At 43.9% G+C, this 21,031-nt stretch overlaps 1 protein-coding gene across 1 annotated transcript in view; it reads left to right on the top strand.

Annotated features, from left to right (window-relative positions):
- Nucleotides 1–249: 249 nt before the first annotated feature.
- The window catches only part of LOC139416904 (bcl-2-related ovarian killer protein homolog A-like), a 45,791-nt gene continuing 25,009 nt past the window's right edge, over nucleotides 250–21,031 (top strand). The window contains exons 1-2 of the mRNA XM_071166111.1: nucleotides 250–556; nucleotides 19,771–19,899. Of these exons, the coding sequence (XP_071022212.1) occupies nucleotides 334–556; nucleotides 19,771–19,899 (352 nt within the window). The 5' untranslated portion in view covers nucleotides 250–333. The remainder of the gene's footprint in view (nucleotides 557–19,770; nucleotides 19,900–21,031) is intronic.

Genomic DNA, 21,031 nt, shown 5'->3' with positions numbered 1-21,031 from the left:
CTAATTTCGAGCAGCTGAAGGCCAAACCTCACAGACAACCAGGATAGTAAATTCAAATGTCATTTTATTCAACATTCTGTCTTGTAAGGTACATTTACACGATTTTGTGCACCGTGACCGTGAACAAACCAATGCAATTCTACGCTCGTGAAGAGACATTGAATAATCCCTCCTTTTCGAAACGCCCCCAACCCGAGGGAGGAGGTAGGGAAGTAGCTTTCTGGTGACAGAGAGGACCATAAACGGCGATCGAGGTGGAGGCGCAGGCGGATTAGTGCCAGCGCCAGGCAGGCGGGTTGTTTGTGATTAACTGCTGCTGGGGGACTCTGGGGTATGGAGATGTTGCGTCGCTCCTCAGTATTCGCGGCTGAAGTGATGGAAGTATTTGACCGCTCTCCCACAGACAAGGAGCTGGTGTCACAGGCGAAGGCGCTATGCAGGGACTACATCCATTCCAGGCTGAACAGGACCGGGATTGGGTGGTCGAAGGCCGAGCATCAGCTATCGGCATCAGGTGGGACGCTTGGCGAGATCTCCTCTGTCCTCATGTGGTTAGGTAAGAACGCAGTTTGTGTATATTGGTGGGCTACTGTGTCTGTCTGAATGACAGGCTGCGTACCTATAAGGGCTGTACATCCTATTTTAGACCATGTTAGAAAGCACTTGGTAATAGATTGTCTACAATGTCCAAATATTATAAACGAAACGATAGTTTTTCAGCCAGTAATGCATGTCATAGGATGTGCATCCATACAATTATGATTTAATTCAAGTAGTTAAGTCAGTAGAAAATTCCGTCAGAAAAACAATTGTCCAAACCCCATATCTCTCAAAAGTTAAAACGATTTACTGAGAATTTAGTATGTTTAGAGTGAATGGAATGGCATCACAGGCATGATCAAAAAGTGGTATTTGCTCCGCGACAGAACGGTACTAACTTAAAACATCAAATGACAAGCTATATAGTAACTAATGGATGCAGATTCGCGAGTTAAAACATGAGTGTTACATTGGCTTAAATATATATTGAGAAAGCTATAACAGACTGAATTTCAATATCCACAGAAGCCATTATGTTCTTGTTTTCATTGTGGTATTTCTGAGTCTTTAAATCCCCGTAGAAACGGCCCCTCTCAGAGTAGATGGATCGCCAATACTGTGGCTTCATTGCCCAAGCTGCTGGACGTGAAAAAGATGAAAGCATCAATTTGATTTGGATTAATCCAACTACATTTTGACAACTACGTTTTGACATTCATTTCGTAGCACCCTCTTGAAGTGAGTTTTCTCCGTTAATACTCCATATAACGGAACTAATACGGTGCCACTAGTTCTCTTGCAAGGAAGGATGTATAGAAATGTAGCATTTTTTCCGTAGGGATTCTTTAAGAAGACATTTAAGAACATCCACTAAATTGTCAACAGTGACATTCAAATTGTCTTCCGTTTCGAATTTCCCGAGAAAAGTGTTGTTAATGTAATTAAAAAAACAATAATTTTTCTGCTATCTTTTACAGCCAAAAAATATATAACAAAATGACATGGGGGGCTAACAGGCTAATATTACATTTTGGTTGAAGGAGAAACAGAAAAAAAAGAGACGGTAATCGTAATTGTGTCTAATTCAAGGTGAGACATGCAGCATGTCCTCATTGTACATGTTAATGTTCTAGGTACCCAACCTATGGTGTAACCTAGCCACTCATCCCCCAGCATCAGGAGCTAGCTACACGTGTGTTTAGTTAACGTCATGTCCAGACAACAGTGACACTCAATACATTTTTGTTCTCATATCGAAACCATTTTCAAAATGCAATTTAAGACGGATATTCTACATGATTGAAACAGCTATGCTAGTTGGCTAGCTAACTCATTGTACCTTGACAACATTGTCCTTCATGCAATTACTTGAACACAATAAGTAGGTTGTCTTGACTTGTTAAATAAAGGTAAAAAATGAAATGTTTTTTTTTTATATCAGGTACATTCACAATTAAATTCACGGCAGATGAACTATCTAACAGGCTGGGGCTCAGATCTGCTACAACCGTTCATTTGTTTGCATCAAACAAACCTCTCCACTGTAGCTAGTTACATCAGCCAATCCAAACATTTCTACATACTGTATAATAGCATAACGTAGTTTCAACAGTTTCATCCTATCACAAAATAATTTATATAAGTGTTCATGCAATGTTGTTTTGCACGAAGATGGCTGTTGATTGATGTTTGCAGCATCTTAGCCTGATTTATCTTGACTTTCTGGCAGTTGTGTAGTCAATTCCAGGCATAAGTAATATACTCGGTTGCGTAGGGCCCACGGATGCTAAGGGGCCCAGTCACAAAACATTTTATTTAGATTTTTTGGGGGGGGAATTCAGTGGGATGTCAATTTATTGTTGGGAGTAATTTAAAAAAATGTGCGCATCATTAGTTTTTCTCTTGTTATGTCTGTCACTGACAGTCACTCGAATAGCCATGTCAGCTAACAACTGTTGGATTGGTAGTTTCTGTAGTCTAGCCATGTCACATTGTATAACGATAGGAGACAGGCGCAGGAATACGAAATAGTTAAAAAGAAAAATGCTCTATATCCAAAATAGCGTACGTCATGAACATGACGGGGACGAAGCCCAAAACAAACACGTATATATATATATATATATATATATATATATATATATATATATAACACAAGGGTTGTAAACCAAACAAAGAGCAAGGTGTAAAGCTCTAATAAATACACGGGAGGAGACCTGTAATAACAAGTGCACACTATCACGGTAACATGCCGACACCACAGAGCACAGGTCCTCACAAGACCAACGGACATGGGAAAATAATCAACAAGAACGATGGGGAACAAAGGGAACATATACAGTTGAGGTCGGAAGTTTACAACCACTTAGGCTGGAGTCATTAAAACTAGTTTTTCAACCACTCCACACATTTCTTGTTAAGAAACTGCATTTTTGGCAAGTCGGTTAGGACATCTACTTTGTGCATGACACAAGTCATTGTTCCAACAATTGTTTACAGACAGATTATTTCACTTATAATTCACTGTATCACAATTCTAGTGGGTCAGAAGTTTGCATATGCTAAATTGACTGTGTCTTTAAACAGCTTGGCACATTCCAGAAAATGATGTCATGGCTTTAGAAGCTTCTGATAGGCTAATTGGCATCACTTGAGTCAATTGGAGGTGTACCTGTATTTCAAGGCCTATCTTCAAACTCAGTGCCTCTTTGCTTGACATCATGGGAAACTCTAAAGAAATCAGCCAAGACCTAAAAAAAAAAAATGTAGACCTCCACAAGTCTGGTTCATTCTTGGGTGCAATTTCCAAACGCCTGAAGTACCACGTTCATCTGTACAAACAATAGTACGCAAGTATAAACACCATGGGACCACGCAGCCGTCATACCACTCAGGAAGGAGACGCGTTCTGTCTCCTAGAGATGAACGTACTTTGGTGCGAAAAGTGCAAATCAATCCCAGAACAACAGCAAAGGACCTTGTGAAGATGCTGGAGGAAACGGGTACAAAAGTATCTATATCCACAGTGAAACGAGTCCTATATCGACGTAACCTGAAAGGTCGCAAAGCAAGGAAGAAGCCACTGCTCCAAAACCGCCATAAAAAGTTTGCAACTGCACATGGGGACAAAGATCGTACTTTTTGGAGAAATGTCCTCTGGTCTGATGAAACTAAAATAGAACTGTTTGGCTATATTGACCATCGTTATGTTTGGAGGAAAAAGGGGGAGGCTTGCAAGCCGAAGAACACCATCCCAACCGTGAAGCACGGGGGTGGCAGCATCATGTTGTGGGGGTGCTTTGCTGCAGGTGGGACTGGTGCACTTCACAAAATAGATGTCACGTTCATCGTATTGATGAGACTGTGTGATATGAATCTTCTTTATTTAACGAAGAACACTAAACAAACTAACAAAATAACAAAACGAACATGACGCTATAAAACACGAGTGCTGACATGCAACTACACATAGTCAATAACCCACAAAACCAAAAATGGAAAATGGCAACCTAAATAGGATCCCCAATCAGAGACAACGATAAACAGCTGCCTCTGATTGGGAACCAATTCAGGCCACCATAGACCTACATTTACCTAGACAAACCAAAATCCCATAGATGTACAAAAAAACCTAGACAAAGGCAAAAACACACATACCACCCTCGTCACACCCAGACCTAACCAAAATAATAAAGAAAACAAAGATAACTAAGGTCAGGGCGTGACAATACATGGCATCATGAGGTAGGAAAATTACGTGGATATATTGAAGCAACATCTCAAGACATCAGTCAGGAAGTTAAAGCTTGGTCGCAAATCGGTCTTCCAAATGGACAATGACCCCAAGCATACTTCCAAAGTTGTGGCAAAATTGCTTAAGGACAACAAAGTCAAGGTATTGGAGTGGCCATCACAAAGCCCTGACCTCAATCCTATAGAAAATCTGTGAGCAGAACTGAAAAAGCTTGTGCGAGCAAGGAGGCCTACAAACCTGACTCAGATACACCAGTTACACCAGCTCTGTCAGGAGGAATGGGCCAAAATTCACTCAACTTATTGTGGGAAGCTTGTGGAAGGCTACCCAAAACATTTGACCCAAGTTAAAACATTTAAAGGAAATGCTACCAAATATTTTTTGAGTGTATGTAAACTTCTGACCCACTGTGAATGTGATGAAAGAAATAAAAGCTGAAATAAATAATTCTCTCTACTATTATTCTGACATTTCACAGTCTTAAAATAAAGTGGTAATTCTAACTGACCTAAAACAGGGAACTTTTACTAGGATTAAATGTCAGGAATTGTGAAAAACTGAGTGTAAATGTATTTGGCTAAAGTGTATGTAAACCTCCGACTACAACTGTATACACATACTAATCAGGGGGAATGGGAACCAGGTGTGCGTAATGAGACAAAACAGTCTGGGGTCGGTGGTAATGATCCAGTTCAGTGATGCCTAGAAGGCCGGTGACGTAGACCTCCGGAGATGGTGAACGGAATGAGCAGCAGGGTGATCCGTTACAAGCCAGCTATCTAAACTTGTAGTATTCATGACCGAATACCAACTGGGCAAGCAGGGCATGTGCCCAGGGGCTCTTGCATTGAGTCTGTTGATCCGTTTTCCCCGGACCCAGCTAACACAGCTGATTTAAACAAATTGCAATCCGACGACTAGAGTCCTCCTAGAGATTCACCTGGAAAAACATATATATATATATATATATATATATACAGTGCCTTGCGAAAGTATTCGGACCCCTTGAACTTTGCGACCTTTTGCCACATTTCAGGCTTCAAACATAAAGATTTAAACCTGTATTTTTTTGTGAAGAATCAACAACAAGTGGGACACAATCATGAAGTGGAACGACATTTATTGGATATTTCAAACTTTTTTAACAAATCAAAAACTGAAAAATTGGGCGTGCAAAATTATTCAGCCCCTTTACTTTCAGTGCAGCAAACTCTCTCCAGAAGTTCAGTGAGGATCTCTGAATGATCCAATGTTGACCTAAATGACTAATGAGGATAAATACAATCCACCTGTGTGTAATCAAGTCTCCGTATAAATGCACCTGCACTGTGATAGTCTCAGAGGTCCGTTAAAAGCGCAGAGAGCATCACGAAGAACAAGGAACACACCAGGCAGGTCTGAGATACTGTTGTGAAGAAGTTTAAAGCCGGATTTGGATACAAAAAGATTTCCCAAGCTTTAAACATCCCAAGGAGCACTGTGCAAGCGATAATATTGAAATGGAAGGAGTATCAGACCACTGCAAATCTACCAAGACCTGGCCGTCCCTCTAAACTTTCAGCTCATACAAGGAGAAGACTGATCAGAGATGCAGCCAAGAGGCCCATGATCACTCTGGATGAACTGCAGAGATCTACAGCTGAGGTGGGAGACTCTGTCCATAGGACAACAATCAGTCGTATATTGCACAAATCTGGCCTTTATGGAAGAGTGGATATGAAGAAAGCCATTTCTTAAAGATATCCATAAAAAGTGTTGTTTAAAGTTTGCCACAAGCCACCTGGGAGACACACCAAACATGTGGAAGAAGGTGCTCTGGTCAGATGAAACCAAAATTGAACTTTTTGGCAACAATGCCAAACGTTATGTTTGGCGTAAAAGCAACACGGCTCATCACCCTGAACACACCATCCCCACTGTCAAACATGGTGGTGGCAGCATCATGGTTTGGGCCTGCTTTTCTTCAGCAGTGACAGGGAAGATGGTTAAAATTGATGGGAAGATGGATGGAGCCTAATACAGGACCATTCTGGAAGAAAACCTGATGGAGTCTGCAAAAGACCTGAGACTGGGACGGAGATTTGTCTTCCAACAAGACAATGATCCAAAACATAAAGCAAAATCTACAATGGAATGGTTCAAAAATAAACATATCCAGGTGTTAGAATGGCCAAGTCAAAGTCCAGACCTGAATCCAATCGAGAATCTGTGGAAAGAACTGAAAACTGCTGTTCACAAATGCTCTCCATCCAACCTCACTGAGCTCGAGCTGTTTTGCAAGGAGGAATGGGAAAAAATTTCAGTCTCTCGATGTGCAAAACTGATAGAGATATACCCCAAGCGACTTACAGCTGTAATCGCAGCAAAAGGTGGCGCTACAAATTATTAACTTAAGGGGGCTGAATAATTTTGCACGCCCAATTTTTCAGTTTTTGATTTGTTAAAAAAGTTAGAAATATCCAATAAATGTCGTTCCACTTCATGATTGTGTCCCACTTGTTGTTGATTCTTCACAAAAAAATACAGTTTTATATCTTTATGTTTGAAGCCTGAAATGTGGCAAAAGGTCGCAAAGTTCAAGGAGGCCGAATACTTTCGCAAGGCACTGTATATATATATAGGTAGGGGTGTCCTTGTCTCATCGCGCACCAGCGACTCCTGTGGCGGGCTGGGCGCAGTGTGCGCTAACCAAGGTGGCCAGGTGCACAGTGTTTCCTCCGGGGCATTGGTGCGGTTGGCTTCCGGTTGGCTTTTGGATGCGCGCTGTGTTAAGAAGCAGTGCGGCTTGGATGTGTATCGGAGGACGCAAGACTTTCAACCTTCGTCTCTCCCAAGCCCGTACGGGAGTTGTAGCGATGAGACAAGATAGTAGCTACTACAACAATTGGATACCACGAAATTGGGGAGAAAAAGGGGTAAAATTCCCCCCCAAAAAATGAAGCATCTCCAATCCAAAATTAAATCTAGAATCGGCTTCCTATTTCGCAACAAAGCTTCCTTCACTCACGCCGCCAAACATACCCTAGTAAAACTGACTATCCTTTGCCTCCTGGGTGGTCAGCGCTAGCTGTGCCACCAGAGACTCTGGGTTCGCGCCCAGACTCAGGCTGGGCGCAGTGCACGCTAACCAGGTCGCCAGGTGCACGATGTTCCCTCCGACACATCGGTGCAGCTGGCTTCCGGGTTGGATGCGCGCTGTGTTAAGAAGCAGTGCGACTTTTTTGGGTTGTGTTTCGGTTGGCGCATGGCTATCGAACTTTGTCTCTCCCGAGCCCGTATGGGAGGTGTAGCGATGAGACAAGATAGTACTAACAATTGGATACCAAGAAAAGGGGGTAAAAATAAATAAACACTTTTTTTTTTACTGACTATCCTAGGGATCCTCGTCTTCTGTGATGTCACTTTACTTTTTTTTTTTTGTGCCATCCGTTTTGTTACTAAAGCACCTAAAGTACCACCCACCACTGCGACCTGTATGCTCTAATCGGCTGGCCCTTTGTAGTTGGCCCATATTCGTCGCCAGACCCGCTGGCTCCAGGTCATCTATAAGTCTATGCTAGGTAAAGCTCTGCCTTATCTCAGCTCACTGGTCACGATAACAACACCCACCCGTAGCACGAGCTCCAGCAGGTATATCTCACTGGTCATCCCCAAAGCCAAAACCTCCTTTGGCCACCTTTCCTTCCAGTTCTCTGATGCCAATGACTGGAACGAATTGCAAAAATCTCTGAAGCTTTAAACATCAGCTATCCGAGCAGCTAACCGATCGCTGCAGCTGTACATAGCCCATCTGTAAATAGCCATCCAATCTACCTACCTCATCCCCATATTGTTTTTATTTACTTTCTGCACACCAGTATTTCTACTTGCACATCATCATCTGCACATCTACCATTCCAGTGTAAATTTGCTCAATTGTAATTACTTGACCTATTTATTGCCTACATCTTCACGCCATTTGCACACACTGTATATAGACTTTCTTTATTTATATTGTGTTATTGACTGTACACTTGTTTATTCCATGTGTAACTCTGTGTTGGTGTTTATGTCACACTGCTTTGCTTTATCTTGGCCAGGTCACAGTTGTAAGTGAGAACTTGTTCTCAACTAGCCTACCTGGTTAAATAAAGGTGTTCTCAACTAGCCTACCTGGTTAAATAAAGGTGTTCTCAACTAGCCTACCTGGTTAAATAAAGGTGTTCTCAACTAGCCTACCTGGTTAAATAAAGGGTTATATATATAAATACCTGGTTAAATAAAGGGTTATATATATAAATACCTGGTTAAATAAAGGTGAAATAAATAAAACATTTATAAAAAAAAGAAATCCTGACGGGTTGCGTCACCGCCTGGTATGAAAACTGCTCGGCCTCTGACCGTAAGGCGCTACAGAGGGTAGTGCGAACGCCCAGTACATCACTGGGGCCAAGCTTCCTGCCATCCAGGACCTCTATACCAGGCGGTGTCAGAGGAAGGCCCTAAAAATGGTCAAAGACTCCAGCCACCCTAGTCATAAACTGTTCTCTCTGCTACCGCACGGCAAGCAGTACCGGGAGCGCCAAGTCTAGGTCTAAGAAGCTTCTAAACAGCTTCTACCCTCAAGCCATAAGACTCCTGAACACCTAATCAAATGGCTACCCAGACTATTTGCAAACCGACTCAAGCTGTTATAAAGCTAGCCAGCTTCAGTTAGCTTCAAAGTCAAGCTTCATCCTTACTACTACGGTGGATATTGCTCGCCCGACCTCTTACAGCTAACTCCAGACGGCTTGTAACTGCGTGTGCATGCCACACATGTCGAATGCCAAACTCTTCATTGAAACATTGCTGAAAGAAGTCAGTGCCACATTTGAATTTGTGCAGAAATCAAAATGAAAGAAAAGTGATCTTGCAAATTCACCAGACGATGTTGTGAAATAGGCTTTTAGAAGTGTCCTCTTTATTTTATTGCTTATTGTTAATGCCGTCTTCGGTGGGCTTATGGGGAGGCAGGTAGCCTAGTGGTTAGAGCGTTGGGCCAATAACCGAAAGGTTGCAAGATTGAGTCCCCAAGCTGACAAGGTAAAAATCTGTCATTCTGCCCCTGAACAAGGCAGTTGATTTGCTGTACCTAGGCTGTCATTGTAAATAAGATTTTTTTTTTCTGAACTGACTTGATCATTTAAATAAAAATGATCAACGCACAACCACATTTTCCCACTCCTATCTGTGGAACAGTTTGTTGTGTTCTGGCTATAGACATATGTAACGGATGTGAAACGGCTAGCTTAGTTAGCGGTGGTGCGCGCTAAATAGCGTTTCAATCGGTGACGTCACTTGCTCTGAGATCTTGAAGTAGTGGTTCCCCTTGCTCTGCAAGGGCCGCGGCTTTTGTGGAGCGATGGGTAACGATGCTTCGTGGGTGTCAGTTGTTGAGGTGTGCAGAGGGTCCCTGGTTCGCGCACGGGTATGGGCGCGGGGACGTTTAAAGTGATACTGTTACACATACAGTATAATCCGTAGAAGGGGTTCAAACCTATCATGCTCTAAACTCTCCTTCCAGACTCAAATTAAGCATCTCCAATCCAACATTAAATCTAGAAACGTCTTTCTATTCCGCAACAAAGCCTCCTGCACTCACGCCACCAAACATACCCTAGTAAAACTGACTATCCTACTGATCCTCGACTTCGGCGATGTAATTTACCTCCTGGGTGGCACAATGGTCTAGGGCACTGCATCGCAGCGTTAGGTGTGCCACCAGAGACTCTGGGTTAACCATTAATCTCATGCCAGTCTTAACTTGAGTGGGAACTGGCACCTACAGTGTATTCAGACCCCATGACCTTTTCCACAGTTTTTAATACATTACAGCCTTATTCTAAAATGTATTAAAAATATGTTTTCTCATCAATCTGGTGCGGCAGGGTAGCCTAGTGGTTAGAGTGTAGAGGCGGCAGGGTAGCCTAGTGGTTAGAGTGTAGAGGCGGCAGGGTAGCCTAGTGGTTAGAGTGTAGAGGTGGCAGGTAGCCTAGTGGTTAGAGTGTAGAGGCGGCAGGGTAGCCTAGTGGTTAGAGTGTATAGGCGGCAGGGTAGCCTAGTGGTTAGAGTGTAGAGGCGGCAGGGTAGCCTAGTGGTTAGAGTGTAGAGGCGGCCGGGTAGCCTAGTGGTTAGAGTGTAGAGGCGACAGGGTAGCCTAGTGGTTAGAGTGTAGAGGCGGCAGGGTAGCCTAGTGGTTAGAGTGTAGAGGCGGCAGGGTAGCCTAGTGGTTAGAGTGTAGAGGCGGCAGGGTAGCCTAGTGGTTAGAGTGTAGAGGCGGCAGGGTAGCCTAGTGGTTAGAGCTTTGGACTAGTAACCGGAAGGTTGCAAGTTCAAACCCTTGAGCTGACAAGGTACAAATCTGTCGTTCTGCCCCTGAACAGGCAGGTAACCCACTGTTCCAAGATCGTCATTGAAAATAAGAATTTGTTCTTAACTGACTTGCCTAATAAAATTCAAATCTACAAAGCAAAAACAAGTTTTATGAGAAATGCACAACGGAAATATCACATTTACATATTGTTTTCCCTCATCAGTATTCAGACCCTTTACTCAGTACTTTGTTGAAGCACATTTGGCAGCGATTACAGCCTCGAGTCTTCTTGGGTGTGACACTACAAGCTTGGCGAACCTGTATTTGGGGAGCTTCTCCCATTCTTCTCTAGAATGCTTGGCATTTAGGCTAAAGAGTTCAATCTTGCTTTCTTCAGACCAGAGAATCTTGTTTCTCCTGGTCTGAGTCCTTTTGCCTTTTGGCAAACTCCAAGCGGGCTGTCATGTGCCTTTCACTGAGGAGTGGCTTCCATCTGTTCACTATACCATAAAGGCCTGATTGAGATGGTTTTCCTTCTGTAAGGTTCTCCCATCTCCACAGAGGAACTCTGGAGCTCTGTCAGAGTGACCATAGAAGTCTTGGTCACCTCCCTGACCAAGGCCCTTCTCCTTCGATTGCTCAGTTTGGCTGGGCAGCAAGCTCTAGGAAGAGTCTTGGTGGTTCCAAACTTCTACCACTTAAGAATGATGGAGGCCACTGTTGTTGGGGACCTTCAATGTTGCAGAAATGTTTTGGTACCCTTCCCCAGATCTGTGCCTTGACACAATCCTGTCTCTGAGCTCTACAGAAAAATCCTTCGGCCTCATGGCTTGGTTTTTGCTCTGACATGCACTGTCAACTGTGGGACCTTATATAGACAGGTGTGTGCCTTTACAAATCATGTCTAATCAATTCAATGTACCACAGGTGGACACCAATCAAGTTGTGGAAACATCTCAAGGATAATCAATGGAAACAGGATGCACCTGAGTTCAATTTCGAGTCTCATAGCAAAGGTTCTGAATACGTAAATATGGTTTGTCATTTTGGGGTATTGTGATGTCATTATGGGGTATTGTGATGTCATTATGGGGTATTGTGATGTCATTATGGGGTATTGTGATGTCATTATGGGGTATTGTGTGTAGATTGATGAGGGAAAACATTTATTTAATCCATTTTAGAATAAGGCTGTAATGTAACAAAATGTGGAAAAAGTCAAGGGGTCTGAATACTTTCCCAATACACTGTATGTCTATGGTTGGATGCGGCTGTTAGTTTGCCTTTACGCACATTTAAAAAAACAATCACGTGACGAACGTATAGTTTGGAAACCAAATGCTGTCCTTACTAAATGTTTAGTGTGACAGGTATTTTAACATGATTTTTTTTTACACACACAAAAACCTTTTGACTAATAAAATATTTAATCAGTCGTCTTCCACAAATGAAGGGGAAGATGACACACTCTTTGTGAGACAGATTGAATCTGATTTCATTGGTCCTCAACTCGCAGCTCAGTCACTTAATTCAGGATAAGTGGAGTCAGCACTGAGTAGCTGCAAGCTAGCTGTGAAGATCAGAAGTAGTGGTCCAGGGATTACGGCAGGAATCCGGCGTTGTTGTGGAGAGACAGTCCGATGCTGGTAGACTGGCGAGTCCAGGCTAAAAACAGGGCTGGTATCTGTGCAGAAGGTAAAAGCCGCTAGCAGTGGCTAACAATGACTAAATAGCTTGTAGCTAATTAGCTGGTTAGCTTCTGGAGGTTCTTGAGGTTCTTGAATGTGTTCTAAAATTAAAAATAATAGCGATTCCGTATCACATTGGGTGAGGCAGGTTACCGGAAGGTATAATCGAATTAAAAATCGAAAAGAGATTGAAAATAAAATTGAAATATATATACAAAAAATACGGAAAATACAAAAGTACACGAGACAAAACAAAACACGTCTTCACTGCTTCACTGCTACGCCATCTTGGTTTACTGGAGTCAGCCCTGAGTAAGCCTGCCCTGGGGCAGGTTAGTTCTGAAGGATGCATTGCCATAGAAATTTACCTGGCTAAAAGGTGAGCCACTTTCATGTTACCGGTTATCCCGAGTTGACCAAAGTTACCTCGCTAACTCATTATACCTGTTTGGTAGTATAGGGTTCAGGACAAAGCCCTCTCTCTTGCCGTATTCTCTGTCCCACCGCTAAAGCCCTGTGCTCCCAGTTCCCAACAAGCAGATCGCTGTGTCTGCATCCATCCACACAACCAGAGACATAACTGTAAATCAACCATACACTAACACTATGTACAAACAATGAACAGACCAATCAGTAATGAGGAATTGTAGATATATTCATCATAATGAGACGCTGAGTTGTACTGTAGCGTGAGGTAATTTTTTTCAAGGCAAGTCAGTTAAGAACAAATATCTTATTTGACTATTTCCGACATCAAAACTATGAAATAATTATGTAGTAACCAAAAAACGTGTTATTAAACAAATCAAAAATATATTTTATATTTGAGATTATTCAAAGTAGCCACCCTTTGCCTTGAGGACAGCTTTGCACACTCTTTGGCATTCTCTCAACCAGCTTCATGAGGTAATTACCTGGAATGTGTTTAAATTAACAGGTGTGCCTTGTTAAAAGTAAATTAGTTGAATTTCCTTCTTAATGTATTTGAGCCAACCAGTTGTGTTGTGACAAGGTAGGGTTGGTATAGAGAATATAGCCTTATTTGGTAAAATACCAAATCCATATTATGGCAAGAACAGCTCAAATAAGCCAAGAGAAACGACAGTCCATCATTACTTTAAGACACGAAGGTCAGTCAATCCGGAAAATGAAAAATGTTTCTTCATGTGCAGTCGCAAAAACCATCAAGCGCTGTGATGAAACTGGCTCTCATGAAGACCGCCACAGGAAAGGAAGCCCCAGAGTTATTAGAGTTAACTGCACCTCAGATTACAGCCCAAATAAATGCTTCACATTTCAAGTTACAGACACATCTCAACATCAACTGTTCAGAGGAGACGGCGTGAATCAGGCCTTCATGGTTGAATTTCTACAAAGAAACCACCACTAAAGGACACCAATAAGAAGAAGAGACTTGCTTTGGCCAAGAAACACGAGCAATGGACATTAGACTGGTGGAAATCTGTCCTTTTGGTCTGATGAGCCAAAAGTTGCATTTTTTTGGTTCCAACTGCCGTGTCTGTGTGAGATGCAGAGTAGGTAAACAGATTATCTCCACATGTGTGGTTCCTACCGTGAAGTATAGAGAAGGAGGAGTGCTTTGCTGTTGACACTGTCTGTGATTTATTTAGAATTCAAGGCACGCTTAACCAGCATGGCTGCCACAGCATTCTGCAGCGATACGCCATCCCATCTGTTTTGCACTTAGTGGAATTATAATTTGTTTTTCAACAGGATAATGACTCAACACACCTCCAGACTGTGTATGGGCTATTTGACCAAGAAGGAGAGTGATGGAGTGCTGCATCAGATGACCTGGCCTCCCTCAACCCAATTGAGATGTTTTGGGATGAGTTGGACCGCAGAGTGAAGGAAAAGCAGCCAACAAGTGCTCAGCATATATGGGAACTCCAAGGCTGTTGAAAAGCATTCTAGGTGTAGCTGGTTGAGAGAATGCTAAGACTGTCCAAAGCTGTCATCAAGAGAAAGGGTGGCTACTTTGAAGAATCTAAAATTTAAATATATTTTGATTTGTTTAACACTTTTTTGGTTATTACATGATTCCAAATGTGTTATTTCATAGTTTTGATGTCTTCACTATAATTCTACAATGTAGAAAATAGTAAAAAAATTATGAAAAACCCTTGAATGAGTAGGTGTGTCCAAACTGTTGACTGGTACTGTATGTCTATACTGTAAATGTTAATACAGTCATCTCAGTTTTCATTTGAAGTGTCTTTATATCCTTGCAAAGAAAATGGGCAGCTTTGTATTTGCAGTGACTCACATTCGTTCTGAAGTTACGGGCAGTCACAGAAAGACAGATAAACATATAAACATCTTGATTATGTGTTTAGCAGAGATCTTCTGTGTGACGCAGAAGGCCAAAATACCGCCTTGGGACTTAGCCGTTATACTAGTGGACTGAGACAGTCGTTCAATAACAAGCCTTTTCAAGACCAACTTCAGAAACAATGGTTTTGGGAAACAGATCAGAGAGGTAACGATGAACGTAGCATTAAGATGGGTTTTGGTAAACCGGGCCTAGCTAGCTAACTTGGCTAGCTGTGGCCTAATGTTAGCTAGCTAGATAGTTAGCTCATTTGATAGCTAACGTGTCCGCTATAATATCAGTCATTATGTCACTGCCCAGCAACCAACCTTAAATCATTCTTACCGTACCTAGCTATTTCAGTTTGGACATTCAACACTGGTACAATATTCCAATCTCTGATGACGATGTCCTGAAGTTACTTCTTCTTCTTGTGGCTTTCCAGCAGACTAGGAGCTTTGTTGCGTATTGCTGCTTTTCGCAGGTCGGAGTGCGGATTGCACATTTTGGTAAAAAAAAATAATAAATTGCACCACCTTAAATTTTTAAATTACAACCACAATTAATCCCTGCACGTTTACACACTATCCCCCAAAAACCATCCCACTACTTTGGCCCTAAACGATCCTACACCAGGATGTCTGCCTGGGAGGATGGAATGCAATGCCTTCTCTCAAGACTTCCTGTAGACCTTCTGCACTGAAATCTCTCACCTCCAACACATTTCACTGCACCTGTGTGGTGTATGTGACAATAAAACCCTTTTGGGGATGATGTGATGTTTTTTTAAATGTTTTGTTTACTTAATACCTTCCACAATAAACGGCACAGCATCCACCTTCTTTACAATCAATGTATCAGTATCCCTCAACTGTGGAGCGACATTATGAACCAGCTGCGGTTCATTCACTGCCAGATCTTCCTCAGCTCCACTTGCCCCTGTAACGGAGGTGAAATGGCTAGCTAGTTAACCGTGGTGCGATGGTTAACGATGCTTCGTGGGTGACTGTTGTCTGTGTGCAGAGGGTCCCTGGTTCAAGCCCGGCGATGGGACGGATTAAAGATATTTAAGATATATATTTTCCCAGATTCATAAAAAAAAAGCGAATATTTCACTTTAAACATAGTTGTTTGTATTTATAGGCTCTGTTTATAGAGCTATTTTACAGGCTTTCTACAGGCTAGTAGCCAAGCCTACGTGGTCAGATTAACTTGGTGTTGGAATTTGGCTCTCCGTTCAGACCGGACCTCTAACTGATGGCGTTTGTGGACGTTACCTAGGCTACCCGGTGATGGATTGTACAACACCTACCCTCTGTAGCCCCCCCCCCCCCCCACATATTATCTGTATCCGCATTGATGAAGAGAAGTGTACACTCTGAAAGATATAGACACAGTGTTGAATTCCTTGTCTGAAACCCACACACAGTAGCCTACATCACATGATCAGGGTGGCCTAGTGGTTAGAGCGTTGGACTAGTAACCAAAAGTTTGCAAGTTCAAACTGACAAGGTACAAATCTGTGGTTCTGCCTCTGAACAGGCAGTTAACCCACTGTTCCTAGGCCGTCATTGAAAATAAGAATTTGTTCTTAACAGACTTGCCTAGTTAAATAAAGATAAAATCTAGACCACTGTTACTTAGCAGCAGGAACTTCCTCTAAATAAATGCCTTCTTAACATGGAGCAGATATTATAATCATGTCTGAGGCCATGTCCCAAATGCCTCCCTATTTAGTGCACTACTTTTGACCAGAGCCCCTGGATCAGGTGCAGCTAATAGCAGAAATGATACCAGTGTAAAGGAAGATAACTTTACTGAAAGATTTGGTGCCTGAACTAATACCTACAGCACTAGTGAACAGGGAAGTCACTAGCGTGGGGTCGAGATCTGTTTGTACGGTCTTGTCAACTTCACATGGTTGACGAATTACCATAGGAGTGGTCTATAGAAAGAGATCCTATTAAAATAGCATTCTAATTCCTTATTCTTTGAGGCTTTACAGCACAAACGCTCCTCAGACCAGACTGGGAAACCAAACCACCTCACTGGCTCACTACTAGAGGTCTTCACGGGTCAAAACAATGTGGACCCGTTCTGAAATGGACCTGGGGCTTTCATACCCGGACCTGATCTGAGACCCGTTCTGAAATGGACCTGGGGCTTTCATACCCGGACCTGATCTGAGACCCGTTCTGAAATGGACCTGGGGCTTTCATACCCGGACCTGATCTGAGACCCGTTCTGAAATGGACCTGGGGCTTTCATACCCGGACCTGATCTGAGACCCGTTCTGAAATGGACCTGGGGCTTTCATACCCGGACCTGATCTGAGACCCGTTCTGAAATGGACCTGGGGCTTTCATACCCGGACCTGATCTGAGACCCGTTCTGAAATGGACCTGGGGCTTTCATACCCGGACCTGATCTGAGACCCGTTCTGAAATGGACCTGGGGCTTTCATACCCGGACCTGATCTGAGACCCGTTCTGAAATGGACCTGGGGCTTTCATACCCGGACCTGATCTGAGACCCGTTCTGAAATGGACCTGGGGCTTTCATACCCGGACCTGATCTGAGACCCGTTCTGAAATGGACCTGGGGCTTTCATACCCGGACCTGATCTGAGACCCGTTCTGAAATGGACCTGGGGCTTTCATACCCGGACCTGATCTGAGACCCGTTCTGAAATGGACCTGGGGCTTTCATACCCGGACCTGATCTGAGACCCGTTCTGAAATGGACCTGGGGCTTTCATACCCGGACCTGATCTGAGACCCGTTCTGAAATGGACCTGGGGCTTTCATACCCGGACCTGATCTGAGACCCGTTCTGAAATGGACCTGGGGCTTTCATACCCGGACCTGATCTGAGACCCGTTCTGAAATGGACCTGGGGCTTTCATACCCGGACCTGATCTGAGACCCGTTCTGAAATGGACCTGGGGCTTTCATACCCGGACCTGATCTGAGACCCGTTCTGAAATGGACCTGGGGCTTTCATACCCGGACCTGATCTGAGACCCGTTCTGAAATGGACCTGGGGCTTTCATACCCGGACCTGATCTGAGACCCGTTCTGAAATGGACCTGGGGCTTTCATACCCGGACCTGATCTGAGACCCGTTCTGAAATGGACCTGGGGCTTTCATACCCGGACCTGATCTGAGACCCGTTCTGAAATGGACCTGGGGCTTTCATACCCGGACCTGATCTGAGACCCGTTCTGAAATGGACCTGGGGCTTTCATACCCGGACCTGATCTGAGACCCGTTCTGAAATGGACCTGGGGCTTTCATGCCCGGACCTGATCTGAGACCCGTTCTGAAATGGACCTGGGGCTTTCATACCCGGACCTGATCTGAGACCCGTTCTGAAATGGACCTGGGGCTTTCATACCCGGACCTGATCTGAGACCCGTTCTGAAATGGACCTGGGGCTTTCATACCCGGACCTGATCTGAGACCCGTTCTGAAATGGACCTGGGGCTTTCATACCCGGACCTGATCTGAGACCCGTTCTGAAATGGACCTGGGGCTTTCATGCCCGGACCTGATCTGAGACCCGTTCTGAAATGGACCTGGGGCTTTCATACCCGGACCTGATCTGAGACCCGTTCTGAAATGGACCTGGGGCTTTCATACCCGGACCTGATCTGAGACCCGTTCTGAAATGGACCTGGGGCTTTCATACCCGGACCTGATCTGAGACCCGTTCTGAAATGGACCTGGGGCTTTCATACCCGGACCTGATCTGAGACCCGTTCTGAAATGGACCTGGGGCTTTCATACCCGGACCTGATCTGAGACCCGTTCTGAAATGGACCTGGGGCTTTCATACCCGGACCTGATCTGAGACCCGTTCTGAAATGGACCTGGGGCTTTCATACCCGGACCTGATCTGAGACCCGTTCTGAAATGGACCTGGGGCTTTCATACCCGGACCTGATATGCATAAATATATATTTTTTATATAGAGACCCATTTTGAATGGACCCGAGGACAATTTAACCCAGCATTATTTGACCCTGCTGGTCATCTATGAACATTTGAACATCTTGGCCATGTTCTGTTATAATCGCCACCCGGCCCAGCCAGAAGAGGAATGGCCACCCCTCATAGCCTGGTTCCTCTCTAGGTTTCTTCCTAGGTTTTGGCCTTTCTAGGGAGTTTTTCCTAGCCACCGTGATTCAACACCTGCATTGCTTGCTGTTTGGGGTTTTAGGCTGGGTTTCTGTACAGCACTTTGAGATGTCAGCTGATGTAAGAAGGGTTATATAAATACATTTGATTTGATTGAACCCATTCCATATAGACCTGGTCTGATCCAGACCCGGTCTGATCCGTTTGTGTACTTTATTAGCCAGAGATTATAATGCTGGAGAGGAGGGAGAGAGAGGAAAAAGTGACCAAGCCGACTATTAGCTGCCATAGCTAGGTTATTTATCATCAAATATGATTACGTAGTACCTATCTTGACGGCATCAACACGAGAGAAGCTAGTCATGCTAGCTAACATTAGGCTGGAGAATATTAGCTTTCTCATCCTGCAGTTACACACAACAACAACAACTCCATTTAGAATATAAAGCAGACGACCTGTTGGTCATTGTTGCCTATCCTTCTCCTTGAACTTTTCCATTGATTAGATATCTCCTAACTTTTGCCCCACACCGAGGCTCTATGACTGTAGCCTGGTGCCCCTTTGATGATTTGTGATTGGCCAACAACAACAAGCCAAACGCGCCACGCTCCACTTTCGTGAAAAGCAAGAGCGCCAGCATAAATTGTAACATTTCTCTCTCTCTCTTTACTGCAACAGTCGCGTTCGGATCTGTACGGGTCCTTCTGGACAAGTCACTTAAAATTACACATACCCCGGAACCTGTGACATTCCTTTCCGATCTGACCCAGACCTGTGACATTCTGGATCCGGATCCAGACCTGCTCGGGTCTCGGTTATTCAGGTACAGATGGATCCGTGAAGACCTCTACTCACTACCTGTTCTGTGGTTCCCTAGGTGATGAGTTATATTACCTGATTGGCTCACTACCTGTTCTGTGGTTCCCTAGGTGATGAGTTGGAGTTCCCAATTGGCTCACTACCTGTTCTGTTGTTCCCTAGGTGATGAGTTGGAGTACCTGCGGCCCAACATCTACCGTAACGTAGCTCGTCAGCTGAACATCACCGTCGCGTCTGAGAGCGTGGTGTCTGATGCCTTCCTGGCTGTGGCTGCAGAGATCTTCTCCACCGGTAGGTCAATAACTATTCATTACCACACCAGTAGGACTAACCCCTCTCTGACAACAAGCTTGGGGCAAACAAACAATTGCCCATTTTACATGAACTGTGTTTACTCGGATGCGATTTCTTTTCAGCACCATGTTTCCATCTACTATCTACGATATGGTGGATTCATAACCAGGCCAGCTCAACTTGATTTGGCTCGGTTCGGTTCGGCGTAGTACCGTGACATATATTTTAATGTTTGGACGACAGTACTCTGATTATAATGTATCTGGGTTGTAACATGATGCCGGTTGGCACTGTTGGTACAGAGTTCTTGTATCGTGGCCAACATTAGCACAGATATTTATGAATAAAGGGAAGTAAAAGAAACACAGAGGATGCTGGGGGTCTTTTAGCGGTGTGCTTTGTTTAGAAAAGGAGGAACTAGTGGATTCATTATCAAACACAATGAAGATATTTCAACTTTGGGAGCACTTTGTTTGATTCACTTGATTCACCAGCTCTCAGTGTGGTGTGTTATGTTTCTTTCACCACTCGTTAAAACGATTTACTGACCAGGGCCAAAGCATACCTCTGTGGGAGAAGGGAGAAATAGACCACTTCTGATTATTTTTGTACACATTGTCTTTTTCTGTCTTTAGGTTTAGATTAAAAGCGCATTAAAGCTTCAGGGGATTTTACCACGTAAACACACTCTGAGCAACCTGGAGCCTGTAGTGGACAGATTGAGACTCAGCCATGAGCCTGTAGAGGACAGATTGAGACTCAGCCATGAGCCTGTAGAAGTGAGATTGAGACTCAGCCGTGAGCTTGTGGAGGTGAGATTGAGACTCAGCCATGAGCCTGTAGAGGACAGATTGAGACTCAGCCATGAGCCTATAGAGGAGAGATTGAGACTCAGCCATGAGCCTATAGAGGACAGATTGAGACTCAGCCATGAGCCTGTAGATGACATATTGAGACTCAGCCATGAGCCTGTAGATGACAGATTGAGACTCAGCCGTGAGCCTGTAGTGGACAGATTGAGGCTCAGCCATGAGCCTGTAGAGGACAGATTGAGACTCAGCCATGAGCCTGTAGTTGACAGATTGAGACTCAGCCATGAGCCTGTAGTGGACAGATTGAGACTCAGCCA

The sequence above is a fragment of the Oncorhynchus clarkii genome, chromosome 1 (genome assembly GCF_045791955.1).
Source record: "Oncorhynchus clarkii lewisi isolate Uvic-CL-2024 chromosome 1, UVic_Ocla_1.0, whole genome shotgun sequence".
NCBI classification, from domain to species: domain Eukaryota; kingdom Metazoa; phylum Chordata; class Actinopteri; order Salmoniformes; family Salmonidae; genus Oncorhynchus; species Oncorhynchus clarkii.
The sequence above is the reverse complement of the archived record's forward strand: the minus strand, read 5'-3'. Positions and strand labels throughout refer to the sequence as shown.